Source organism: Oncorhynchus masou, chromosome 19, assembly GCF_036934945.1.
Source record: "Oncorhynchus masou masou isolate Uvic2021 chromosome 19, UVic_Omas_1.1, whole genome shotgun sequence".
In the NCBI taxonomy this organism is placed as follows: domain Eukaryota; kingdom Metazoa; phylum Chordata; class Actinopteri; order Salmoniformes; family Salmonidae; genus Oncorhynchus; species Oncorhynchus masou.
Window position 1 is genome coordinate 31293653 of NC_088230.1, and position 23152 is coordinate 31316804.

The 23152-nt window shown below is 42.3% G+C and overlaps 1 protein-coding gene across 1 annotated transcript; it reads right to left on the bottom strand.

Moving 5' to 3' along the window:
* Nucleotides 1-19284: 19284 nt before the first annotated feature.
* LOC135505653 (protein ripply2-like) lies at nt 19285-20017 on the bottom strand. The gene is made up of 3 exons (XM_064924701.1): nt 19886-20017; nt 19680-19753; nt 19285-19495 (listed from the first exon to the last, which is right to left on the bottom strand). The coding sequence occupies exons 1-3, from the start codon at nt 20015-20017 to the stop codon at nt 19285-19287; spliced, it is 417 nt and encodes a 138-aa protein (XP_064780773.1).
* Nucleotides 20018-23152: the final 3135 nt, after the last annotated feature.

Below are 23152 nucleotides of genomic sequence, written 5' to 3' on the forward strand. Positions count from 1 at the left end.
TCTATGAATTTGAGAGTGGTTGCATTTCTCCGGCCCCATCCCTCAGCTGTTTACCACAATCCCAGATTTCCCCTTTAAACAATACTGGCTATTTCAGAATTCAGAGTGTGGTTCACCTATTGTGTCGCTCTGGGCTTAGTCACGACACAACTGGGGGACTGCAACATTTTATTGTGTCTCAAAATAACCCAAAGAGGTCTAATGAACTGTTCATTGATTCTGCTATATTCACCGATGCCTCCTGCATCATTTATTTATCCTTTTATTATTATTCCATTTTTCTTGCTGTGCTGGAGACAGTATTTCCTCCTTGACAACTCAACTAGTGAATCAAAGGAGAGAAGACCTGAGATGACGTTACAGTTGCCTGTGCATGTTGTTTTTCCGTTTGGATTACCAGCCCTTTCATTTGTCTAGTTTGAGTTGCAGTGATCTTTATTATTCATTTATGAGCATCGCACTCCCATCGCAACACCTTTCTTACTATTGAAGTCATCTGTGACTTGTGTAAAATTAGGTAATTGGGCACCATGCGAGGACAGAGCCTCTTGGTCAATAGAGCTGACATGTGCTTTAACCAGACCGATCCTAGACCTACAGAGGATAAAATGAAAATGTCACATACAAATGTAGGATCTTAATTTGATCACCTTGTTGCAGGAGATCTTTCCTGCAATGCAGGAAATGTTTAACTTGAAGTGTATTTGACGTTTAAAAAGGCTTTGGAAGTTTAGCATTTCCAATTAGACATTTCAGACCTTTACATTAAACGTATCAACCCCTACAAAAATGTTAATTCATTATATTTAATTATTCACATTTCCTGTTGCAAACTGGCTCAAATTAACATCCCAAAGCTGTTGCATACACACTTTTATCTATAGCAACCTAGAGTACTGAGTGCAAACATTTTTGTACTTCTTTCATATTGGTCCCCTATGGGAATTCAACCAACAACCCTGGCATTGCAGGCACCATTCTCTACCAACTGAGCCACACAGGACCAGTAGGGGTTCCTGAAAGTTTTAGGAGCGCTCTGTTGAAGTGTTAGAAAATAGGACCATGGATTTAAAATCCATCCTGAAGGGTTATTGAATTGCAATCATAGGACCAATGAATTACAAGAACTACACTTTAGTCATTTAGCAGTTGCTCTTAGAGCAACCTTTCTGTTACTGGCCCAGCCCTCTTATCCGCTAGGTTACCTATATAGAGCTGGAGGGATTTTCAATGCACCAGCAGAATATAGAAGCTTCGTCTGGTAAGACGAGGGGTGGGGGTGTGTGTCTTTTTGTCAATAACAGCTGGTGCGCGATGCCTAATATTAAAGAAGTCTTGAGGTATTGCTCGCCTGAGGTAGAGTATCTTATGATAAGCTGTCGACTACACTATCTACCAAGAGAGTTTTCATCTATATTATTCGTAGCCGTCTATTTACCACCACAGAACGAAGCTGGCACTGAGAGCGCAATATCCCCATTGAGCTAAAGGCTAGAGCTGCCACTTTCAAGGAGTGGGACACTAATCCGGACGCCTATAAGAAATCTCGCTATGCCCTCAGATGAACCAACAAACAAGTAAAGCGTCAATACAGGATTAAGATTGAATCCTGCTACACCGGCTCTGACGCTCATCGGATGTGGTAGGGCTTGAAAACTGTTATGGACTACAAAGAGAAAACCCAGATGCGAGCTGCCCAGTGACGCAACACTACCAGATGAGCTAAATGCCTTATGCTTGCTCGAGGCAAGCAACAATGAAGCATGCATGAGAGCACCAGCTGTTCTGGATGACTGTGTGATAACGCTCTCGGTAGCCGATGTGAGAAAGACCTTTAAACAGGTCAACATTCACAAAGCCGCGGGGCCAGATGGATTACCAGGATTTGTCTTTATTGACATGTTCAACCTCTCCCTGAGTGTAATACCTACATGTTTCAAACAGACCATCATAGTCCCTGTGCCCAAGGAAGCAAAGGTAACCTGCCTAAATGATTTACCGCCCTGTTGCACTCATGTCGGTAGCCATGAAGTGCTTTGAAAGGCTGGTCATGGTTCACATCAACAGCATCCTCCCGGATACCCTAGACCCACTCCAATTCACATACCGCCCCAAGGTGATGCAGGTGATGCAATCTCAATCGCACTCCACACTGCCCATTCCCACATGGACAAAAGGAACACCTATGTGAGAATGCTGTTCATTGACTACAGCTCAGCATTCAACACCATTGTGCCCACGAAGCTCATCACTAAGCTAAGGACCCTGGGACTAAACAAGATCCTGGACTTCCTGACGGGCCGCCCCTAGGTGGTAAGGGTAGGCAACAACACGTCTGCCTCACTGATCCTCAACACGGGGGCCCATCAGGGTTGTGTGCTTAGTCCCCTCCTGTACTCCCTGTTCACCCACAACTGCATGGCCAAACATGACTCCAACACCATCATTGAGTTTGCTGACGACACAACAGTGGTAGGCCTGATCACCGACAATGATGAGACAGCCTATAGGGAGGAGGTCAGAGAACTGGTAGTGTGGTGCCAGGACAATAACCTCTCCCTCAATGTGATCAAGACAAAGGCGATGATCGTGGACTACAGGAAAAGGTGGGCCAAACAGGCCCTCATTAACATCATCAGTGCTGTAGCGGAGCTGGTTGAGAGTTTCAAGTTCCTTGGTGTTCACATCACCAATGATCTAGCATCGTCCAAACACACCAAGACAATCGTGAAGAAGGCACGACAAAACCTTTTCCCCCTCAGGTGACTGAAAAGACTTAGTATGGGTCCCCAGATCCTCAAAAAGTTCTACTATAAGGGCAAAAGGCGAGACCCAAATGCAGACACAGGAGGCAGATGGTTGAGCTCCGATATTTGTTATACCAAAAGGGGTAGGCAAAAGGTAGGTCATGGACAGGCGAGAGTTCATAAACCAGGTCAAAGTCCAAACAGTACCAGGCGATAGGCAGGCTCGAGGTCAGGACATGCAGAGTGGTCAGGCAGGTGGATACATCATCATCAGGACAGGCTCAAAACCAGGAGCGCTAGGAAAAAACAGAGACTGGGAAAAATAGGAGCTAGGAGAAACACTGGTTGACTTGGCAAAACAAGACGAACTGGCACAGAGACACGAAACACAGGGATTAATACACCGGGGACTAATGGAGAAAACAGGAGACACCTGGAGGTGGGTGGAGACAATCACAAAGACAGGTGAAACAGATCAGGCCGTGACATCTACAGCTGCACCATCGAGAGGATCCTGACCGGTTGCATCACCGCCTGGTATGAAACTGCTCGTCATCTGACCATAAGGCGCTACAGAGGGTAGTGCGTACAGCCCAGTACATCACTGGGGCCAAGCTTCCTGCAATCCAGGACCTATATAATAGGCGGTGTCTGAGGAAAGCCCATAAAATTGTCAGAGACTCCAGTCACCCAAGTCATAGACTGTTTTCACTGCTACCTCACGGCAAGCGGTACCGGAGTGCCAAGTCTAGGACCAAAAGGCTCCTTAACAGCTTCTACCCCCAAGCCATAAGACTGCTGAACAATTCATCAGATGGCCACCGGACTATTTACATTGACCCCCCACCCTATTTGTTTTGTACACTGCTGCTACTCACTGTTTATTATCTATGCATAGTCACTTCACCCTTACCTACATGTACAAATGACCTCTAACCTGTACCCCCGCAAACTGACTCGAAACCAGTACCCCCTGTATATAAGCCTCGTTATTGTTATGTTATTGTGTTACTTTTTTTATTTTGTTATTTGGGTTTATTTGGTAAATATTTTCTTAACTCTTCTTGAACTGCACTGTTGGTTAAGGGCTTGTAAGTAAGCAGTTCACGGTACGGTCTACACTTGTTGTATTCAGCGCATGTGACTAATAAAGTTGGATTTGATTTACCTGCCACGAACAACTACTGTGGGTGATCAGTCTCCTTTTTACTGAGTACAGTGGACTGAGCCTATAGGTGGAACGAACTGAGGACCAATGGAATCGGAGGTCACAACAAGCTTTTTCCACATAACACACCGTAACACTGTTGTTGTGCTATTGATGGCGGCTGGCGTCATTATGGCTGCTCTTGGTCTCCCTCTCTGATCTTCACTCAGACACACACACTGTCTGCATCCCAAATGGCACCCTGTTCCTGATATAGTGCACTACTTTTGACCAGGGACCATATGGCTCTGGTCAAAATTAGTGCACTACGCAGGGAATAAGGTGCCGTTTTGGGATGCATCCACTGGATACTGTGCTCCTCCATGACTTTGCTGACTATGACCGCGGAAACATGGAACAACATATCAACCCGATAGTGGGAGAAAACGAGACAGAGGGGAGGGGAGAGAAAGAGGTAGAGCGCAAGAGACTCCTTTTCCTTTACGCAGTTGATAAGGAGAAAAGGAGACTGGATGGTGGCAGACAGGTGGTGGAGAGCATGAGAGAGGAACCAGAGGGTAGGGGGGAGAAAGAGGGAGAAAGTGATAGACGAGAGAGAGAGGATATGCATAATCTAGAGAAGAAAGGGACAGTAGGGAGGATTGTGAAGAAAGAGGGAGGAGAGATTAGAAAATGAGAGCCAAGTGGAGGAAAAGGAGTGAAAGAATAAATTAAAGATCAAATTATTGATTGAATGAATAAATGAATAATTGTATTTTTGTAGAGGAAATTAATGGAAATTGTGAGGATGACTGGAGATATTATGTAGAGGAAGGGGTGGAGAGATAATGGAGATCTAATTGAGAGGGGTGGGGTGTAGCGATAATAGAGTGATAATGGGATATTATGTAGAGGGAGGGGTGGAGAGATAATGGAGACCTAATTGAGAGGGGTGGGGTGTAGTGATAATAGAGTGATAATGAGATATTATGTAGAGGGAGGGGTGGAGAGATAATGGGGATCTAATTGAGAGGGGTGGGGTGTAGAGACAATAGAATGATAATGGGATATTATGTAGAGGGAGGGGTGGAGAGATAATGGAGATCTAATTGAGAAGGGTGGGGGTAGAGATAATAGAGTGATAATGGGATATTATGTAGAGGGAGGGGTGGAGAGATAATATTTTTATTTATTTATTTTTATTTATCCGTTATTTTACCAGGTAAATTGACTGAGAACATGTTCTAATTTGCAGCAACGACCTGGGGAATAGTTACAGGAGAGAGGAGGGGGATGAATGAGCCAATTGTAAACTGGGGATTATTAGGTGACTGTGATGGTATGAGGGCCAGATTAGGAATTTAGCCAGGACACTGGGGTTAACACCCCTACTCTTACGATAAGTGCCATGGGATCTTTAATGACCTCAGAGAGTCAGGACACCCGTTTAACGTCCCATCCCGAAAAATGGCACCCTACACAGGGCAGTCCACAATCACTGCCCTGGGGCATTGGGATATTTTTTTTAGACCAGAGGAAAGTGTGCCTCCTACTGACCCTCCAACACCACTTAGTCATAATGGACATACAATGGAGAGAGGTGGGGATGTAACAGAGAGATAATGGGGATATTATGCAGAGGGACACGGTGAAGAGGTAATGGAGGGTTAATTGAGAAGGGCAGGTGGAGAGATAATGGGACGAATATGCAGATTGGCAGGTGGAGAGATAATGGAGGGCTGACTGGAGCGATAATGAGGGTGAGGTGGAGAGATAATGGAGAGATGATGTAGATGGGTGGGCTGGAGAGGCAATGAAAGGACAATGGAGAGGGTCATATACAATTGTATTGGTCATATACATGTGTTAAGCAAATGCTATTACGGGTGTAGTAAAATGCTTGTGTTTCTAGATCCGACAGTGTAGTAATATCTAACAAGTAATATTTTTTTCCCCACAACAATACACACAATACACACAAATCTAAGTAAAGGAATGGAATTAAGAATATATAAATATATGGACGAGCAATGTCAGAATGGCATAGACTAAGGCACAGTAGAACAGAATATAGTATATACATATTGTATGAGATGAGTAATGCAAAATGTACACATTATTATTTCAATTCTATGTATATAGGCAGCAGCCTCTAATGTGCTAGTGATGGCTATTTAACAGTCTGATGGCCTTGAGATAGAAGCTGATTTTCAGTCTCTTGGTCCCAGCTTTGATGCACCTGTACTGACCTTGCCTTCTGGATAATAGAGGGGTGAACAGGCAGTGGCTCGGATGGTTGTTGTCCTTGATGATCTCTTTGGCCTTCCTGTGATATCGTGTGCTGTAGGTGTCCTGGAGTGTAGGTAGGTTGCCACCCGGTGATGCACTAGCCAGATTTCACCACCCTCTGGAGAGACCTGCGGTTGTGGGTGGTGCAGTTGCCATACCAGTCGGTGATACAGCAGGGCAGTATGCTCTCAATTGTGCATCTGTAAAGGTTTGTGAGTGTTTTAGGTGCCAAGACAAATTTATTCAGCCTCCTGAGGTTGAAGAGGCGATGTTGCGCCTTCTTCACAACCCTGTCTGTGTGGTGGACCATTTCAGTTTGTCAGTGATGTGTACGCCGAGGAACTTGAAGCTTTCCACGTTCTCCAATTGATGTAGATAGGGAGGTGCTCCCTCTGCTGTTTCCTGAAGTCCACAATCAACTCCTTTGTTTTGTTGACTTTGAATGAGAGGTTATTTTTCTGGCACCACACTCCCAGAGCCCTCTCCTCCTCTCCTCCTCCCTGTAGCCTGTCTCATCATTGTTGGTAATCAAGCCTACTACTTTTGTGTCGTCTGCAAACTTGATGATTGAGTTGGAGACATGCTTGGCCATGCAGTCATGGGTAAACAGGGAGTACAGGAGGAAGCTGAGCACGCACCCTTGTGGGGCCCCTGTGTTGAGGATCAGCAAAGTGGAGGTGTTGTTTCCTACCGTCAGGAAGTCCAGGACTTCACAGGGGGGTTCAGACCCAGGGCCTCGAGCTTAATAATAAGCTTGCAGGGTTCTATGGTGTTGAATGCTGAGCTTTAGTCAATGAACAGCATTCTTACATAGGTATTCCTCTTGTCCAGATGGGATAGGGCAGTGTGCAGTGCGATGGCAATTGCATCGTCTGTGGCTCTATTGGGGCAGTAAGCAAATTGAAGTGGGTCTAAGATGTCAGGTAAGGTAGAGGTCAAATGATCCTTGACTCGTCTCTCACTTCATGATGACAGAAGAGTGCCACAGGGCGATTGTAATTTACTTCAGTTACCTTTGCTTTCTTGGGTACAGGAACAATTCTGGCCACCGTGAAGAATGTGGGGACAGCAGACTGGGATAGAGAGAGATTGAATATGTCCGTAAACACACCAGCCAGCTGGTCTGGCCCTGAGGATGTGGCTAGGGATGCCATCTGGGCCGGCAGCCTTGCGAGGGTTAACACGCTTAAATGTCTTACTCACGTCGGCCACGGAGAAGGATAGCCCATAGTCCTTGGTTGGCCGGTTGGCCGGTGGCACTGTGTTATCCTCAAAGCAGGCAAAGAAGGTGTTTAGCTTGTCCGGAAGCAAGATGTCGGTGTACGCAAAGTTTCTGGTTTTCCTTTTGTAGTCCGTGATTGTCTGTAGACCTGCCACATACGTCTTGTGTCTAAGCCGTTGAATTGAGATTCTACTTTGTCTCTATACTGACACTTAGCTTGTTTGATTGCCTTGCAGAGGGAATAACTATACTGTTTGTATTCTGCCATGTTCCCAGTCAACTTGCCATGTTTAAATTGGCTGGTTCGCGCTTTCAGTTTTGTCGACTGCTGCCATTTATCCACGGTTTCTAGTTTGGGTAGGTTTTCATAGTCACAGTAGGTACAACATCTCCTATACACTTCCTGATAAACTCAGTCACATATCAGGTTATTCGTCAGTGTTATTCTTGGAGACAGCCCGGAACATATCCCAGTCCGTGTGATCAAAACAATCTTGAAGTGTGGATTCCGATTGGTCAGACCAGCATTGAGTAGTCCTTAGCAGGGGTACTTCCTGTTTGAGTTTCTGTCTATAGGAAGGGAGGAGCAAAATGGAGTCATGATCAGATTTGCCGAAGGAAGGGCAGGGGAGGGCCTTGTAGGCATCCTGGAAGTTGGAGTAGCATTGGTCGTTTTTAGCAGCGCAAGTACTGCAGTCAATATGTTGATTGAAATTCAGTAGAGTTTTCCTCAAATTTCCTTTGTTAAAATCCCCAGCTACAGTCAATGCAGCCTCAGGATATGTGGTTTCCAGTTAACATAAAGTCCAGTGAAGTTATTTGAGGACAGTCGTGGAATCGGCTTGAGTGGGAATATACACGGCTGTGACTATAACCGAAGATAATTCTCTTGGGAGGTAATACGGTCAGCATACGGTCTGCATAACACAAAAACAATTCTGAACTTATAATGTAATAACACACAAATACTTCAAAGTTACCTAGGGGCTAGAAGTTTGGCTGCCCTCTCTATCGGCAAATTCTTTTGCTACTGGAGGGACTGGGTGAAGGGACGGGGTGAAGAGATAATGAGGAGGTGTGGGGTGGAGGGATAATAGAGATGGATGGGGTGGAGAGATAATGGAGAGATTATGCAGAGGGGCGGGTTGGCGAGATTACAGAGAGATTGACGCAGAGAAATAATGGCAAAATAATGAAGAGATTATGCAAAGGGAAGCAGTGGAGAGATAATGACGATATAATGGAGAGGGGCAGGTGGAGAGATAACGGAGAGCGAATGGAGAGGGGCCGGGTGGAGAGATAAGGGAGAGATTATGCAGATGGAGAGGTGGCGCTGAATACATTAGAGGTAAGAGATGAAAATAACAGCAAAAACATTGCAGCCTAATTGATTAATGTAGTCTGCCCCATTAGTCATGTAGCCTTGTTCTTAGGATGGAAATGAGGTTAGTTCAACGCCTTTCTCTTTGTACTGACTTACTGTACATGTGTTCACAGGGAAAATAAATACTGTCCATCTCTCTTTAGCGTGGGCTTTACGTGGTTAACCAGCGGTTGACCGGTAGCTTCAATGTACTCTTCTGAAACACAAAATAATGTAAAGGGGAAGTATACCTTCATTGGATCATTTTTACATTTGAGAATGAGAATGCTTTGCAGGGGGAGGGATTGTCTCAAGCTCACGCTGAATGACAACTTCAATGAAATGTCTCATAAAATACAATGGAAAAAGTGTGTTGTAGCCAACATTTCCATATTTTCCCTTGGTTTCTGCATTTGAAGTGTGAGAGTGCTTGGCAGGAGGTTTTGCTCCTGTCTCTGTCTATCTGTGTGTTTGAAGGAAACAGATGGAGTTCGCTCTCCCACCAGCATCTCTGAATACTGAGAGGGTGAAAACAAACAGCCAGCCAAGCTGTTGGATCATTGGACACACACACACACACACACACACACACACACACACACACACACACACACACACACACACACACACACAGGCATGCTGAAGGTTGAATGGATGAATGGATGGATGGATGCGAGGCGTATGAAAACATATGAAATGCACATTGTCATTTCATTCTTTTGTCCGACAGAAGTTCAGTTCATCTTAACCTTTTTTCAGGTAATGTGCATTTGTCTGATGAACAATGAAGTTCATTTTCCATCGCTTGGCAACGAATGACTCCCATTGAAAAATCAATGGTTCAATCTGTAAATTTCAGGCACAATGATCTCTGTGTGGCTGTATCCTATATGAGCCAATGGTGAGCCTGTCCTACTATATAGAGTTATCTTATGTTGAGTTTTATTTGTGTTTCAGTAGCTAGTCAACCCCTAGATAAAATGCCTCTCCAAATATATACAGGGATGTTTCCATGGTTTCTGGGCTGTTGCCAATCAGTTGCCAGAGCATGATACAATTAGGCTGCATCAAAGCACCTTGGGTGCAGTACACCACACCCAGGGCACAGCAAGAGCTCCAAATTGTCTGAAAACACCAAGTAAATCTCTAGGTAATAGCTTTCTATTAGCATAGCATTATCTGAAGTAAAGGACAGGTTTTTGTGGCTGTAAATCATAGAAACAGCGATGCCCATAAGAATACCTTGATCCAGCAGTTCCAAGATGACATTTAAATAGACTTATCTTTGCATACTCAGGCAGAGAAGTCTACATTAGACAGCCGTATGGGAACACATGAGCGGAAGCACGCACGCACGTACACACACACACACACACACACACACACACACACACACACACACACACACACACACACACACACACAGACACAGACACACAGACACAGACACAGACACACACAAACACACACACACACACACACACACACACACACACACACACACACACACACACACACACATACTCACCTCCTAATTAATTGCTATTTGTGGTGAAGTCTGATGAAGTATAACGGAAACACTCTACACGCTTCACAGGAAGACGGAGCAATTTGCACAGTGAACCACTTAGCAGGCTTGTGTGATAACAACGGACAACATGACCGAATACGGCCAAAATCTTACTGACATGTATGAATATGGACGATAGTTGCTGTACTATATAGTGCACTGTAAAAAGTTTTGCCTAACTCATTGAAGCAATTGAGTAGTAATTACTCAAACATCTTCAACTGCCTGAAGAACTCAAATCATATAAGTGCCACTCAATGAGATGTTCTTATCCCCTAAATGTTTTCAGTACTGTTACTAAATGTTAGGCTATTGAGTAAATATAACTTTATTTATCTGTGTTCTGCTATTCTAAAGTGATTGAGTGTTTACAAGTTATGATTGCTTAATATTTTAAATGATATCTAACATTTATTAAATCAATTGTTCTTACTTGATTCTATAGCGTTTACATCTTTACTTAACATAATAAAGTAGTAGTCAGACACTTTGATATTTGAGTAAAAAACAAACATTTTTGAAAGTTGTGAATACTGTTTTTAGAGGATTGTGGGTCATTTTTTATTTTTAGATTTTTATGATACTTTTACACAATGTTCTATACATGTTTGAACAAAGAAAAATGTTTCTAAAATTGTATTAAGCAGTTTGTTGTGCTATGAAGTGTAATTGATCATGATGAATGGATATCAAACAGTCAGGAAAATTGATGTTCAATAATGAGACAAGCCTTTCCCACCATCAACAAGGTCAGGTTGTGCACCACTCATAATGACAGAGGCTAATGCAGCATTCTGTCGTGTTTACAGTTCTACCTCTACTTATAGAGGAGTGAGCACCGTGCTCAACAATGTCTGCTTAACGTGGGTTAAAATTACAAATCCACAACAACAAAAAATTGTTATGAGAACGAATTTCTTTTTAAAATGTACTTTTGGTCAACAGTAGTTCCCTGCATAGGGAATCGGATGCCATTTGGGACTAAGACCATGTTAGCAGATGGAGACAGTTGCCATGGAGAAGGAATCACGTAAAGAGTACCCATTCAGGAGAAAAGAGAAAGATGACAGAAGGAAGGAGGGAGAGAGGGAGATGAAGAGAGAGAGTGGGATGATAGAGGGGAGAGGGAGATGGAGAGAGTGTGATAATAGAGGAAGATGGAGAGAGAGTGGGATGATAGAGAGTGGGATGATAGAGGGAGATGGATGATAGAGGGAGAGATGGATGATAGAGGGAGAGAGGGAGATGAAGAGAGAGTGGGATGATAGAGAGAGTGGGATGATAGAGGGAGATAGATGATAGAGGGAGATAGATGATAGAGGGAGATAGATGATAGAGGGAGATAGATGATAGAGGGAGAGAGGGATGATAGAGGGAGATGGATGATAGAGGGAGATGGAGACATGTAGACGGAGTGGGATGATAGAGTGAGATGGATGATAGAGGGAGATGGATGATAGAGGGAGATGGAGGATAGAGTGAGAGAGGGATAATCGAGGGAGATGGATGATAGAGGGAGATGGATGATAGAGGGAGATGGAGGATAGAGTGAGAGAGGGATAATCGAGGGAGATAGATGATAGAGAGATGGATGATAGAGGGAGATGGAGGATAGAGTGAGAGAGGGATAATCGAGGGAGATGGATGATAGAGGGGGATGGAGGATAGAGTGAGATGGGTGATAGAGGGAGTTGGAGACATGTAGAAGGAGTGGGATGATAGAGAGAAAGTTAATTAAAGAGTTCAAGAAGCTGCTTGGTACTACAGTAGATAATCTGGTTGTTTACAACACATTGTGTTGACTCTGGAACAAAAGCCTGTGTGTGTGTGTGTGTGTGTGTGTGTCAAGAATGTAAACAAGAAGAGCACAATAGCGTCCAACATATAGTCCCTGGCCACCGACAGTGAGGAATAAACAGTGATCTTCAGATGGAACTGCTGCTCACCCCCATGATTCAAGTATTTGATAAAAGCATGGTGTGTTCGCTACAAAGCTGTCCGCCTCCCACAGATTGAAAGTTTTGACATTCTAAAAAACCTATATCCCTGCAGAGAGTATCAATGTGAAGCTTCCAATAAGAGAGGGAATCAGAATTGGCTAACCGAGGCAGATCAAAAAATGCACAAAATCGAAATCCCATAGCATTTTGGGTTTTGTGAGGGACCAACAATATGTTTGAAAATGTGGTTGTTTTTTTTGCTATCTGTGTGTTTGTGAAACTATTAATGTGTATTGCATGTTAACAATTGCACACACACACACACACACACACACACACACACACACACACACACACACACACACACACACACACACACACACACACACACACACACACACACACGCACACGCACACACACGAACACACACACACACACACGAACACACACACACACACACACACACACACACACACACACACACACACACACACACACACACACACACACACACACACACACTGGATGGCACCAGCAGATGCTGATCTATCACAACAAGGCTATGGGTTAGCTGGGTTAGCTGAGGGACAATCAGCTAACGTATCAAGTGTCGCAGAGGAATGCTGATTCAGGATCAGTTTTACATTTTAGATCACAATTAATAACATTATATGGACATGCTAGAGTTGATTCTACTCGGGGATGCTTGATCGATACAGCCACAACCAGAAACTGGTAGCTACGGACGTGACAGCACTGTATACTGGGCTTGGCAACATTAGAAACTAACCACCATTTTTAAGGCTTTATTGAAGCCCTCATAAACCACATATAAGGCCTATATAAATGATTCAGAAATCTTTGCAAAGTAAACATCAAGCTATTTCAGAGGGCTGGGCAATACTTGGTAAAGCAGCAATGTAACCTTTCATGTAACCATTTATATAGTGTGATTTTGGTTATACGTGTTATATAAAGCATTTCTATAGACTAGTCATTATGAACCCCCTTTAAAGGTTTACTAGGGTTAGTTTTGTTTAATGTTAATTGGGACAAAAATATGTACTCTTCCTCCCACTGGTCCTCTACCAGGTTCCTGGGAGTGTTTCCTCACTACGTGACCTGGTCAGTAAACACTCTGGGATCTAGTCATAGCCTAAAATGTAACAAGGTCCCAGATTAGGAAACCCTTCTGGCTCTAAGACTGAGGAGAGGGATTGAGAGTTTACCCCAGGTTCTAGAACCAAATCACATTCACCTAGTGGCAGCCTAGGCAGAGAGCTCATGTACATTATCTAAAGGGGTGCAGATCAAGTCTTGATATCATGAATTGGATTCCTGCCTGTAAATTGATGAAAATTAGTATTGTCAACAAGCTAGCAAATGCTAGCTAGCCAGTGTGTGCTTTCATTTGAATTATACCTAACGTTATTGACTTTGGGTAGTTTTTCACCAACGGTGACCCAATAGGAGGCTATGCATTGCAGAATTGGCAGTGGGACAGCTTTTTCATTGCTCAAGAGCATACTTCTGTATCAGGGTGTGGGTTGTACTCTGTACAGAGATTCTGAGACATCCTGATGACATGGAGCTGGCTGTCTACCTGACTGCCCTTTGACATGCTGACCTGACCACAAGCTCCGACCACCACCTCCGCTGACCCTCTAGCTACACTCTAGCTATGAGTTTCCAGATCATCTCAATGGCACGTCCATCTGCTGGAGGTTTCAAGATGCACTCAAACAGACTTGATCTATCGAACCATAGAACGATAGAACCAAAAAGGGTTCTATCGCTTGCTACATACAGTGCCTTCGGAAAGTATTCAGACCCCTTGACTTTTTCCACATTTTGTTACGTTACAGCCTTATTCTGAAATTGATTAAATCAATCTACACACAGTACCCCATAACGACCAAGCAATTTTTTTTAAATGTTTGCAAATGTATTAAAAATAAAAAACTTAAATATTTATCACCTTTACGTAAGTATTCAGAACCTTTACTCATGACTGTCAGGACCCGGTTACGAACCTGGGTCTCCGGAGTGAGAAACAGTCAATTAACCAACTGAGCCACGAATAGTCAGCAGAACCCAGAAGATGAGGCAGACACAGCAGTACTTAAGACGGTGTATTTAATAAAGTAAAAAGGAGAAGTCCTTAAATACAAAAATGGCAAATCCCAAAAGGTGGTAGGAATAGCACAAAAAAGCCTCAAGAGACACTCAAAAACAAAAAACAGAATTCCACAAGAGCATCCACCGGAATCGACAAGAAAACACAGAACACTAGGGCTGGGTGCTAACATACAAACACAGAGCACAGAACTGAGGGAAACTAAGGGTTTAAATACAATCAGGGGAAACGAGGTACAGGTGCAAATAATAATGGGGAACAAGGGAAAAAACATAAGGTCAAAAAGCACAATGGGGGCATCTAGTGACCAAAACCCGGAACAACCCTGGCCAAATCCTGACAATGACATTGTTGAAGTACCTTTGGCAGCGATTACAGCCTCGAGTCTTCATGGGTATGACGCTACAAGTTTGGCACACCTGTATTTGGGAAATTTCTCCCATTCTTCTCTGCAGATCCTCTCAAGCTCTGTCAGGTTGGATGTGAAGCATCGCTGCACAGCTATTTTCAGTTCTCTCCAGAGATGTTTGATTGGTTCAAGTCCGGGCTCTGGCTGGGCCACTCAAGGACATTCAGAGACTTTTCCCGAAGCTACTACTGCGTTGTCTTGACTGTGTGCTTAGGGTCGTTGTCCTGTTGGAAGGTGAACCTTCGCAGCAGTCTGAGGTCCTGAGCACTCTGGAGCAGGTTTTCATCAAGGATCTCTCTGTACTTTTCTCCGTTCATCTTTCCCTCGATCCTGACTAGTCTCGCTTTCCCTGCAGCTGAAAAACATCCCGACAGCATGATGCTGCCACCACAATGCTTCATCGTAGGGATGGTGCCAGGTTTCCTCCAGACGTGACGCTTGGCATTCAGGCCAAAGAGTTCAATCCTGGTTTCATCAGAACAGGATCTGCTTTGCCTTTCTCTCAGATCCTTCACAGCTTTATGGAAGTTACCTGTGGTGCTGATGTTTAGGATGAGGCATACAGCACATTTGGACATTTTCACTTAGGGGTGTACTCACTTTTGTTGCCAGAGGTTTAGACATTAATGGCTGTGTGTTGAGTTATTTTGAGGGGACAAACCATTTACACTGTTATACAAGCTGTACACTCACTACTTTACATTGTAGCAAAGTGTAATTTCTTCAGTGTTGTCACATGAAAAGAAATACTCAAATATTTACAAAAATGTGAGGGGTGTACTCACTTTTGTAATATACTGTATATCGTTTTTTTTGCGTCCTTTAGGGCATTGCTGTCTATATGGAGTTTGTATTTGGGGTCCTGGCAACTGGACCAAGAAAAACCAAGAAAACTTTTAAGAAGGACCACCTGCTAATTGAAATGCATTCCAGGTGACGACCTTCTGAAGCTGGATGAGACAATGCCAAGAGCGTGCAAGGCTGTCTTTTTAAAAATGGCAAGTCATTCTTATTTACAATGACGGCCTACCCCGGCCAAACCTGAATGACGCTGGTCCAATTGTGTGCCGCCCTATGGGACTCCCAATCACGGCCGGATGTGATACAGCTTGGACCAGGGACTATAGTGACGCCTCTTGCACTGAGATGCAGTGCCTTAGACCACTGCACCACGCAGGAGCCTGCATCAAGGCAAAGGGCGGCTGCTTTGAAAAATGTCAAATATAAAATATATTTTTTATTTGTTTGACACTTTTTTGATTACAATAGTACAATAAAGAAAAACCCTTGAATAAGTAGATACATCCAAACTTTTGACTGGTACTGTATATCTGTCTATTTATTTTCCTTTTCTTACTTTAACTATTGCACATTGTTACAACACTATACATAGCCAATAATATAACATTTTAAATGTTTATTTTCTTTAAAAACATTTTTGGAGTGTAATGTTTACTGTTCATTTCTGATTGTTTATTTCAATTTGTTTATTATCTATTCCACACGCTTTGGCAATGTAAGCATGTTTCCCATACCAATAAAGCCCCTTTGAATTTGAGAGAGAGAGAGAGAGAGAGAGAGAGACAGAGAGAGAGACAGAGAGAGAGACAGAGAGAGAGAGACAGAGAGAGAGAGACAGAGACAGAGACAGAGACAGAGACAGAGACAGAGACAAAGAGAGGGGGGGGGTTGAATTATCATATATACTGTATGTATTCATCTTTTCTCAAGAATATGTTATGTGTTATGCCCACATTGATATATTCATCATCAGGTCAGAATTTGAATGGCGTGTGAAGTCATGATTTAGCTCATGCAGGGCTGAGTCACCCACCACTGAAGGTGTGCATTCTTCACACCTGTATAAGCAACACCCACCCATTGACAGTGTTATCTTGAACATTACACCTAACCATGGGAAAAATGGGATAGTGGATGAAAAGTTCAACATGTTAGTTCATTAAAGTTCACATTGTCAGTAACATGAGTAGGCGAGACGCATGTGCACACTCAGAAACAATATATCTGTGAAATGTCCTGTGATTCAAAAGTATAGGCTATAGACATGCAATAATTTGAAACAATGGAAAGTCTTACTTAACTATTTAAATTAAAATTTCCAGGCCACAAATATAATTTTAATAGATTCCTGCGACCCAGCTGTTAATTTTTGTCCTCTTTAATGGACATTCGATTTTGGTCTGCATCTCTAAGGCCACACATGCCGCTGTGTTAGGTCCTGTTGTAACTTTGAGAGAACATTCTAGGCTTTTCAAGTGGGACCTGGATCATTTTTTCTTTCTGGTTCTTCAAAATGGTTCCCATCACCATTAGCATATTTGATTGTAAGTGTGTGTAATTGTGAAATGTACATTTTTCATTTTTGTGAGTTCGATATTCAAATACTTTCTAATCTGTAAATATCTCAGGTATAGTTTGGGGCATTTTCAGAGCAGTGTAATATTTTTTTCACATTAAATAAGAGCTAAATAAGAGCTTGTCAATAAATGTCCTCTATAGTGGACATCGGGGTGGCTACTATGATTTTATAAATCTACTGTTCACATGTAATATCATGTTAAATGTTGCATATTTATTATCTAATGAGTCCTAATGGCAATGACAGTAGTCCACCTACAATACAAATGAATGTAAATGGGGATGGTGGATGGGTGTAAGCATTTGCCTCTGATTCAAAGTTTGAGTCCAGAGATAAAAATATGTTTTTGTGATGTTAGTTTTAAGCCTATCCCAAACCTTTACCCTTACCTTAATCATTCAGGGTTAATGTCTAAACTTAACCCTTACCTTAATCATTCAGGGTTAATGTCTAAACTTAACCCTTAGCTTAATCATTCAGGGTTAATGTCTAAACTTAACCCTTACCTTAATCATTCAGGGTTAATGTCTAAACTTAACCCTTAGCTTAATCATTCAGGGTTAAGGTCTAAACTTAACCCTTAGCTTAATCATTCAGGTTTAATGTCTAAACTTAACCCTTACCTTAATCATTCAGGTTTAATGTCTAAACTTAACCCTTAGCTTAATCATTCAGGTTTAATGTCTAAACTTAACCCTTACCTTAATCATTCAGGGTTAATGTCTAAACTTAACCCTTAGCTTAATCATTCAGGGTTAATGTCTAAACTTAACCCTTAGCTTAATCATTCAGGGTTAATGTCTAAACTTAACCCTTACCTAAATCATTCAGGGTTAATGTCTAAACTTAATCCTAACCTTAAAAATGTGAAGTTAATGTCTAACCTTAAGATTTCAGAGTTAATACCTAAACTTAACCTTAAACACTTTAAAATCTGAAGATTGCAACAACGTCTAAATGTGACATTTGACATGGATGAACGACTGATTCTGATGTGACTCTGTGAGACATAATTACAAATATTAGGTCTATTACTTTTAATATGGACAGTGTTCATTCCGAACATTTGGCGCTCACACATTTGGCTTTGATGAGGAGGGAGTTTTCATGCTCACTGAGAGTCTGTTTGTTTATGCACTTTGTTGTTTTACGATAGGAAGTGGTAAGCGACACTGACACTGTCGCACGTGCTCTTGGCCAACAGTCCAAGTGATGTATGCAACCATGGTCTCAGATCATTCCTCGCCTGTAGCTCTCACCTCAATGATCACTGTCAGAGTGTTCAATGAAACCACTCTTGATTTTATTTTTGAATGAACATCTGTCTTGTGTGAATCAATACATATGAGAGAGAATCTTTGTTATGGGAACTTACTAGACCAGAGGTCCTAATAAATGCATGGTGTTCATAGATTTTGTATTCAGCAAAATTATAGATCTGATCAGGGGCGAAACTTTGGTTTTGGAAGTGGGGGGACATAAATATATATATATTATATATATTAATCTATCCAGTCACATAAACATGTCAAACAGCCTACCCGGCTGCTTGGAGGCGTCTGCATGGTCCTAAAGCACACCGTTTCCTCGTTTTGTAACACATTGCCAATGATAAAACTGGGGAGTGGGACAAAAATGCAATTTCAGAATGTGTGTGTGGGGGGGGGACATGTCCCCTCCATCCCCAGTGAAAGTTGTGCCCCTGGATCTCATTACTCTTTTGATCAAGAGGCTAGAATATAATTTGATTCAAGGCAGTGGTGGACATAATAGATAGCAAAGTCAATTAAACTAATCGAAGGAAGAGATTTAGTCCTCAAAATAAACCTTTTTGAATGATTGTTGAAGAAGAACCAACCTATCCACAGATTCAAGGAGCTCATTGTTGAGTTTATAACTGTTTTATTACAACGTTAATACAAATTAAATAAAGGTAGACCATTATGAAATATAAATTATAAAATGCTGTTGACCCTAACAAATGTGTTAGTCATTAGTTAGTCATATGGCATATTTACAGATATTTACAAAAAATAAATTATGCACCAATATATTAAAATTTCATATTAAAATATACATTCAGTGTTTTTTCAATTGGAGAGAAAGGGCTTTTTTTAAATTCAGCTCCTTCACGCTGTCTTCTTCCTCGTCATCATCACTATCGTCCTCATCATCATCACTGCTCGAGTCTTCGTAGAGGCAGATGGTTGCTTGGACTGGGTAGTTGCGTAGAAGCATCTCTGCATCCTGGTACAGATAATCGAAGCATCTCGATTTGGGCCAGAACAACCTAGAGAACAAAACGGTCTCACATTAGGAGTTTGAATGGGAAATACAAAGTAGGCTAGGATATAATTGAGAACGGATATGGAGAGAATGCCCATCTCAATCACCATTACGCACAAACAGAGACGCATATATTTAATAATGTAGCCTGTGTATGTTGGTGATATTACTGAGGCAATTTCACTTACTTTACTGGGTGAGTGATCTGAGGACTCTTGCAGTGTTTGATGTATGGAAATCCTCCAATGGTCTTTGTGTAAGGCTGCGAGGGGATAAAGAAAGACAATCATGTTAGCATTTCGTCCACTATAGCTAAACCTATGAAACATCAAACTTAATTCCTCTACAAACTATTGACACGAATAATTTAGTTTTGAAAGTAGTCTGTACTAACCATGTGTGTCGCGGCCCTGCATTCTCTGCCTGCTTTGGCATCCCAAGGTCTCCACAAATTAGCGGGCTGTTGAACAGAGTTTCCTCCGGTGATTGCGCCAGTTAATCCACAATGTGAGATGATATTCTTCATGGTTTCTGATGATAGAGTGTCCCGAGCAAATCCTCTGAGAGTTTGCGATTGAGAGTGATCACAAAGTCGAGTCAGACGCCTTCTATATATCGGGCCATGGTGCTCGTGTCAAATTGCGCATTGACACTACCCAACATGTCCATGCGCCACGGTGGTGAGGTGTCAGTCAAGTCACACTCTGGCAAACCTGCAGCATATGGTCACACTCGGAGCCCAGAGTGGCCATGTTTTAGAATAGGTGTAACTTTTGTTGTGGGATATTGTAAACGTCACAGAATTATGAATAATATTAGCCATGTCAGTTGTGTGAATAGGGGCTTGGCCTACTTTTGATTCATAATACATGTTTTGATTAAACGTTTATTTACACAAGTTCAAGCGTATTCTACACAACAGGAAGAGGAATACAATATTGTTATTAGCTATTTTTTTATATATATATATATATATATATATATATATATATATATATATATATATATATATATATATATATATATATATATATATATATATATATTATTAAAAACGAAACATCCATATGATCAATATCAATACAATTGAATTATCTAAACCTTCAGGCCAACCTTTACAATTAATGTAGGCCTACGAATGTACTTATCCTCTCTGACATCCTTCGTTCTGCAACTGCGTTTCCCCTTTCGAACCATTTGCTTTTCAAGTGTGAAATAGCACGTGCCAATATGTGGACAGGGTCAAGCTGCGCTGGTCAAGAAAAGGAGGAGGGGTTTATGGAGGCCGGCGGCACGCGTAAGGTTTGTTTTAGAGACCATTGTTTTTTAAACTATTCTCTTAAACGGGAGGTGTTAAGTAATCATAGACATTTTATTAAAATGCATATCACCCTCCTCACCGCACCTTTTGTGCTCCCAAACGGTTGATTCATTTACAAGAGATCTAGGTCTGTATGTGAATTAACCCTGCAAGGTGTGAAATAGACCACGTTTTGCAAGTATTTCAATTTTTACTTTAACCTTCATTTAACTAGGCAAGTCAGTTAAGAACAAAAAGTGTTGGTTCCACCAGTAGAAAAACATCTACCAAATTAGCAGAAATACACAAAGCTACCAGCCGCCTATTGTTGCAAATTGGAATAATGTGATTGCGCGAGCCATTTTGTCTATTCGAATTTCCATTGTCAAAATATGAAACGCCTAGGCTATAAATACGCCACTTCGAAACCGAAGGGGATTTTTCATAGCAGGTTGGGTTTCATAGCAGGTTGGGAGAACTTCCTCAGCAGGTTGGGAGAACTTCCTCAGCAGGTTGGGAGAACTTCCTCAGCAGGATGGGTTTAGTTTAGTTTAGTTCATTTTTATTTTTACAGGGACAGTGCACATTAATCAACGTTTCAGTAAAAGTGCCGGTTTTAGCCAGCTGACTAATTTTCAACCGCAGTCCCTGGGCAGGTTATAAAAACAATTACAATATAGACAATAGCAACATAGAACAAGCAAGACATAGCAACATAGGACAAGCAAGACGTAGCATACAGACAGAGCAACATAGAGCAAAAAGCAGCAAGACAAAATTCATAAAAGCAACAAAGTGTTTCCACACCTCACAAGCTACAGACAACAGACAACATGGAAAGCGGCAACACACAGCTAGGGACCATGTTCACAAATCTGATTGACCTTTAGCCATGTCTTCAAGCATTTTGTGAAAGTGTGATATGTGGTGCAGTTATGTGTGTCTGATGGCAGTGTATTCCAGACATGGGAAGCTCTCACAGAGAATGCAGATTTACTAAAGGTGCTTTTCCTTAGGGGAACTATACAGTCACCTCTCATGGCAGACCTTGTGGATCTGCTGCCATATGTCTGGGTTTTCTGTTTAACAAAAATATTGAGTGGAGGGGGAGCCAGGCCATTAAGGATCTTGAATACAAGACATGCGTCGGTGTATTGCACAAGATTTTCCCAACTCAAGAGCTCATGCTTTCTAAGGATGTGACAATGATGATGGCTATTGGGCTTCCTATCAAGCACTTTGAGAGCCTGTTTGTAGACAGACTGAATAGGTTTTAATGTTGTACAGCAAGCTTGGGCCCAACTAGTCAAGCAGTATGTTAAGTGCGGGAGTATCATAGAGTTGAAGTACAGTTTTGCTACCTCTGTAGTCAAACAATTTCGTATAAATCGGAAATTAGCTAGGTTGAATTTAGTTATTTGAATTACCTTTTTCACATGCTTTTTAAAAGAGAGGTTGGAATCAAGTATGATGCCAAGGTACTTAAAATCGGATACCACCTGGTTTCATAGCAGGTTGGGAGAACTTCCTCAGCAGGTTGGGAGAACTTCCTCAGCAGGTTGGGTTTCATAGCAGGTTGGGAGAACTTCCTCAGCAGGTTGGGAGAACTTCCTCAGCAGGTTGGGTTTCATAGCAGGTTGGGAGAACTTCCTCAGCAGGTTGGGAGAACTTCCTCAGCAGGTTGGGAGAACTTCCTCAGCAGGTTAGGAGACTTAAGTGAAGGTTAGGATAAGGGTTAAGGTTAGTGAAAATTCTATCCTAACACCTATGTCATTCTATTTGTATCAAAGTGGCTTGAAAAGTGTGTCCCATAAATAACAGGACCTTTTGTCAACATACACTAAATGACCAAAAGTATGTGTACACCTGCTTGTCCAACATCACATTCCAAAATCATGAGCATAAGATAAGGAGTTGGTCCTCCCTTTGCAGCCTCCACTCTTCTGGGAAGGCTTTCCACCAGATGTTGGAACATTGCTGCAGGGACTTGCTTTCATTCAGTTGCAAAAACGTTAGTGAGGTTGGGCACCGATGTTGGGTGATTAGGCCTGGCTCGCAGTTCTTCCATACCGATCTCGACAAACCATTTCTTTATGGACCTCGCTTTGTGCACGGAAGCATGTATAAACAGGAAAGGGCCTTCCCCAAACTGTTGCCACAAAGTTGGAAGCACAGGATCGTCTAGAATGTCATTGTATGCTGTAGCGTTAAGATTTCCCGTCACTGGAACTAAGGGATCCGAACCATGAAAACAGCCCCAGACCATTATTCCTCCTCTACCATACTTTACAGGTGGCACTATGCGTTCGGACAGGTAGAGATCTCCTGGCACCTGCTAAACCCTTATTTGTCAGACTGCCA

What these genes read in the sequence shown, in the direction of transcription:
- LOC135505653 (XM_064924701.1), bottom strand. Translation starts at nt 20,017, where the DNA reads ATGAAGAATATCATCTCACATTGTGGATTAACTGGCGCAATCACCGGA. An exon ending in GCAGGGCCGCGACACACATG is followed by an intron (nt 19,754 to 19,885) that starts GTTAGTACAGAC and finishes ATCCCCTCGCAG; the next exon opens with CCTTACACAAAGACCATTGG. An exon ending in CAGATCACTCACCCAGTAAA is followed by an intron (nt 19,496 to 19,679) that starts GTAAGTGAAATT and finishes TTTGTTCTCTAG; the next exon opens with GTTGTTCTGGCCCAAATCGA.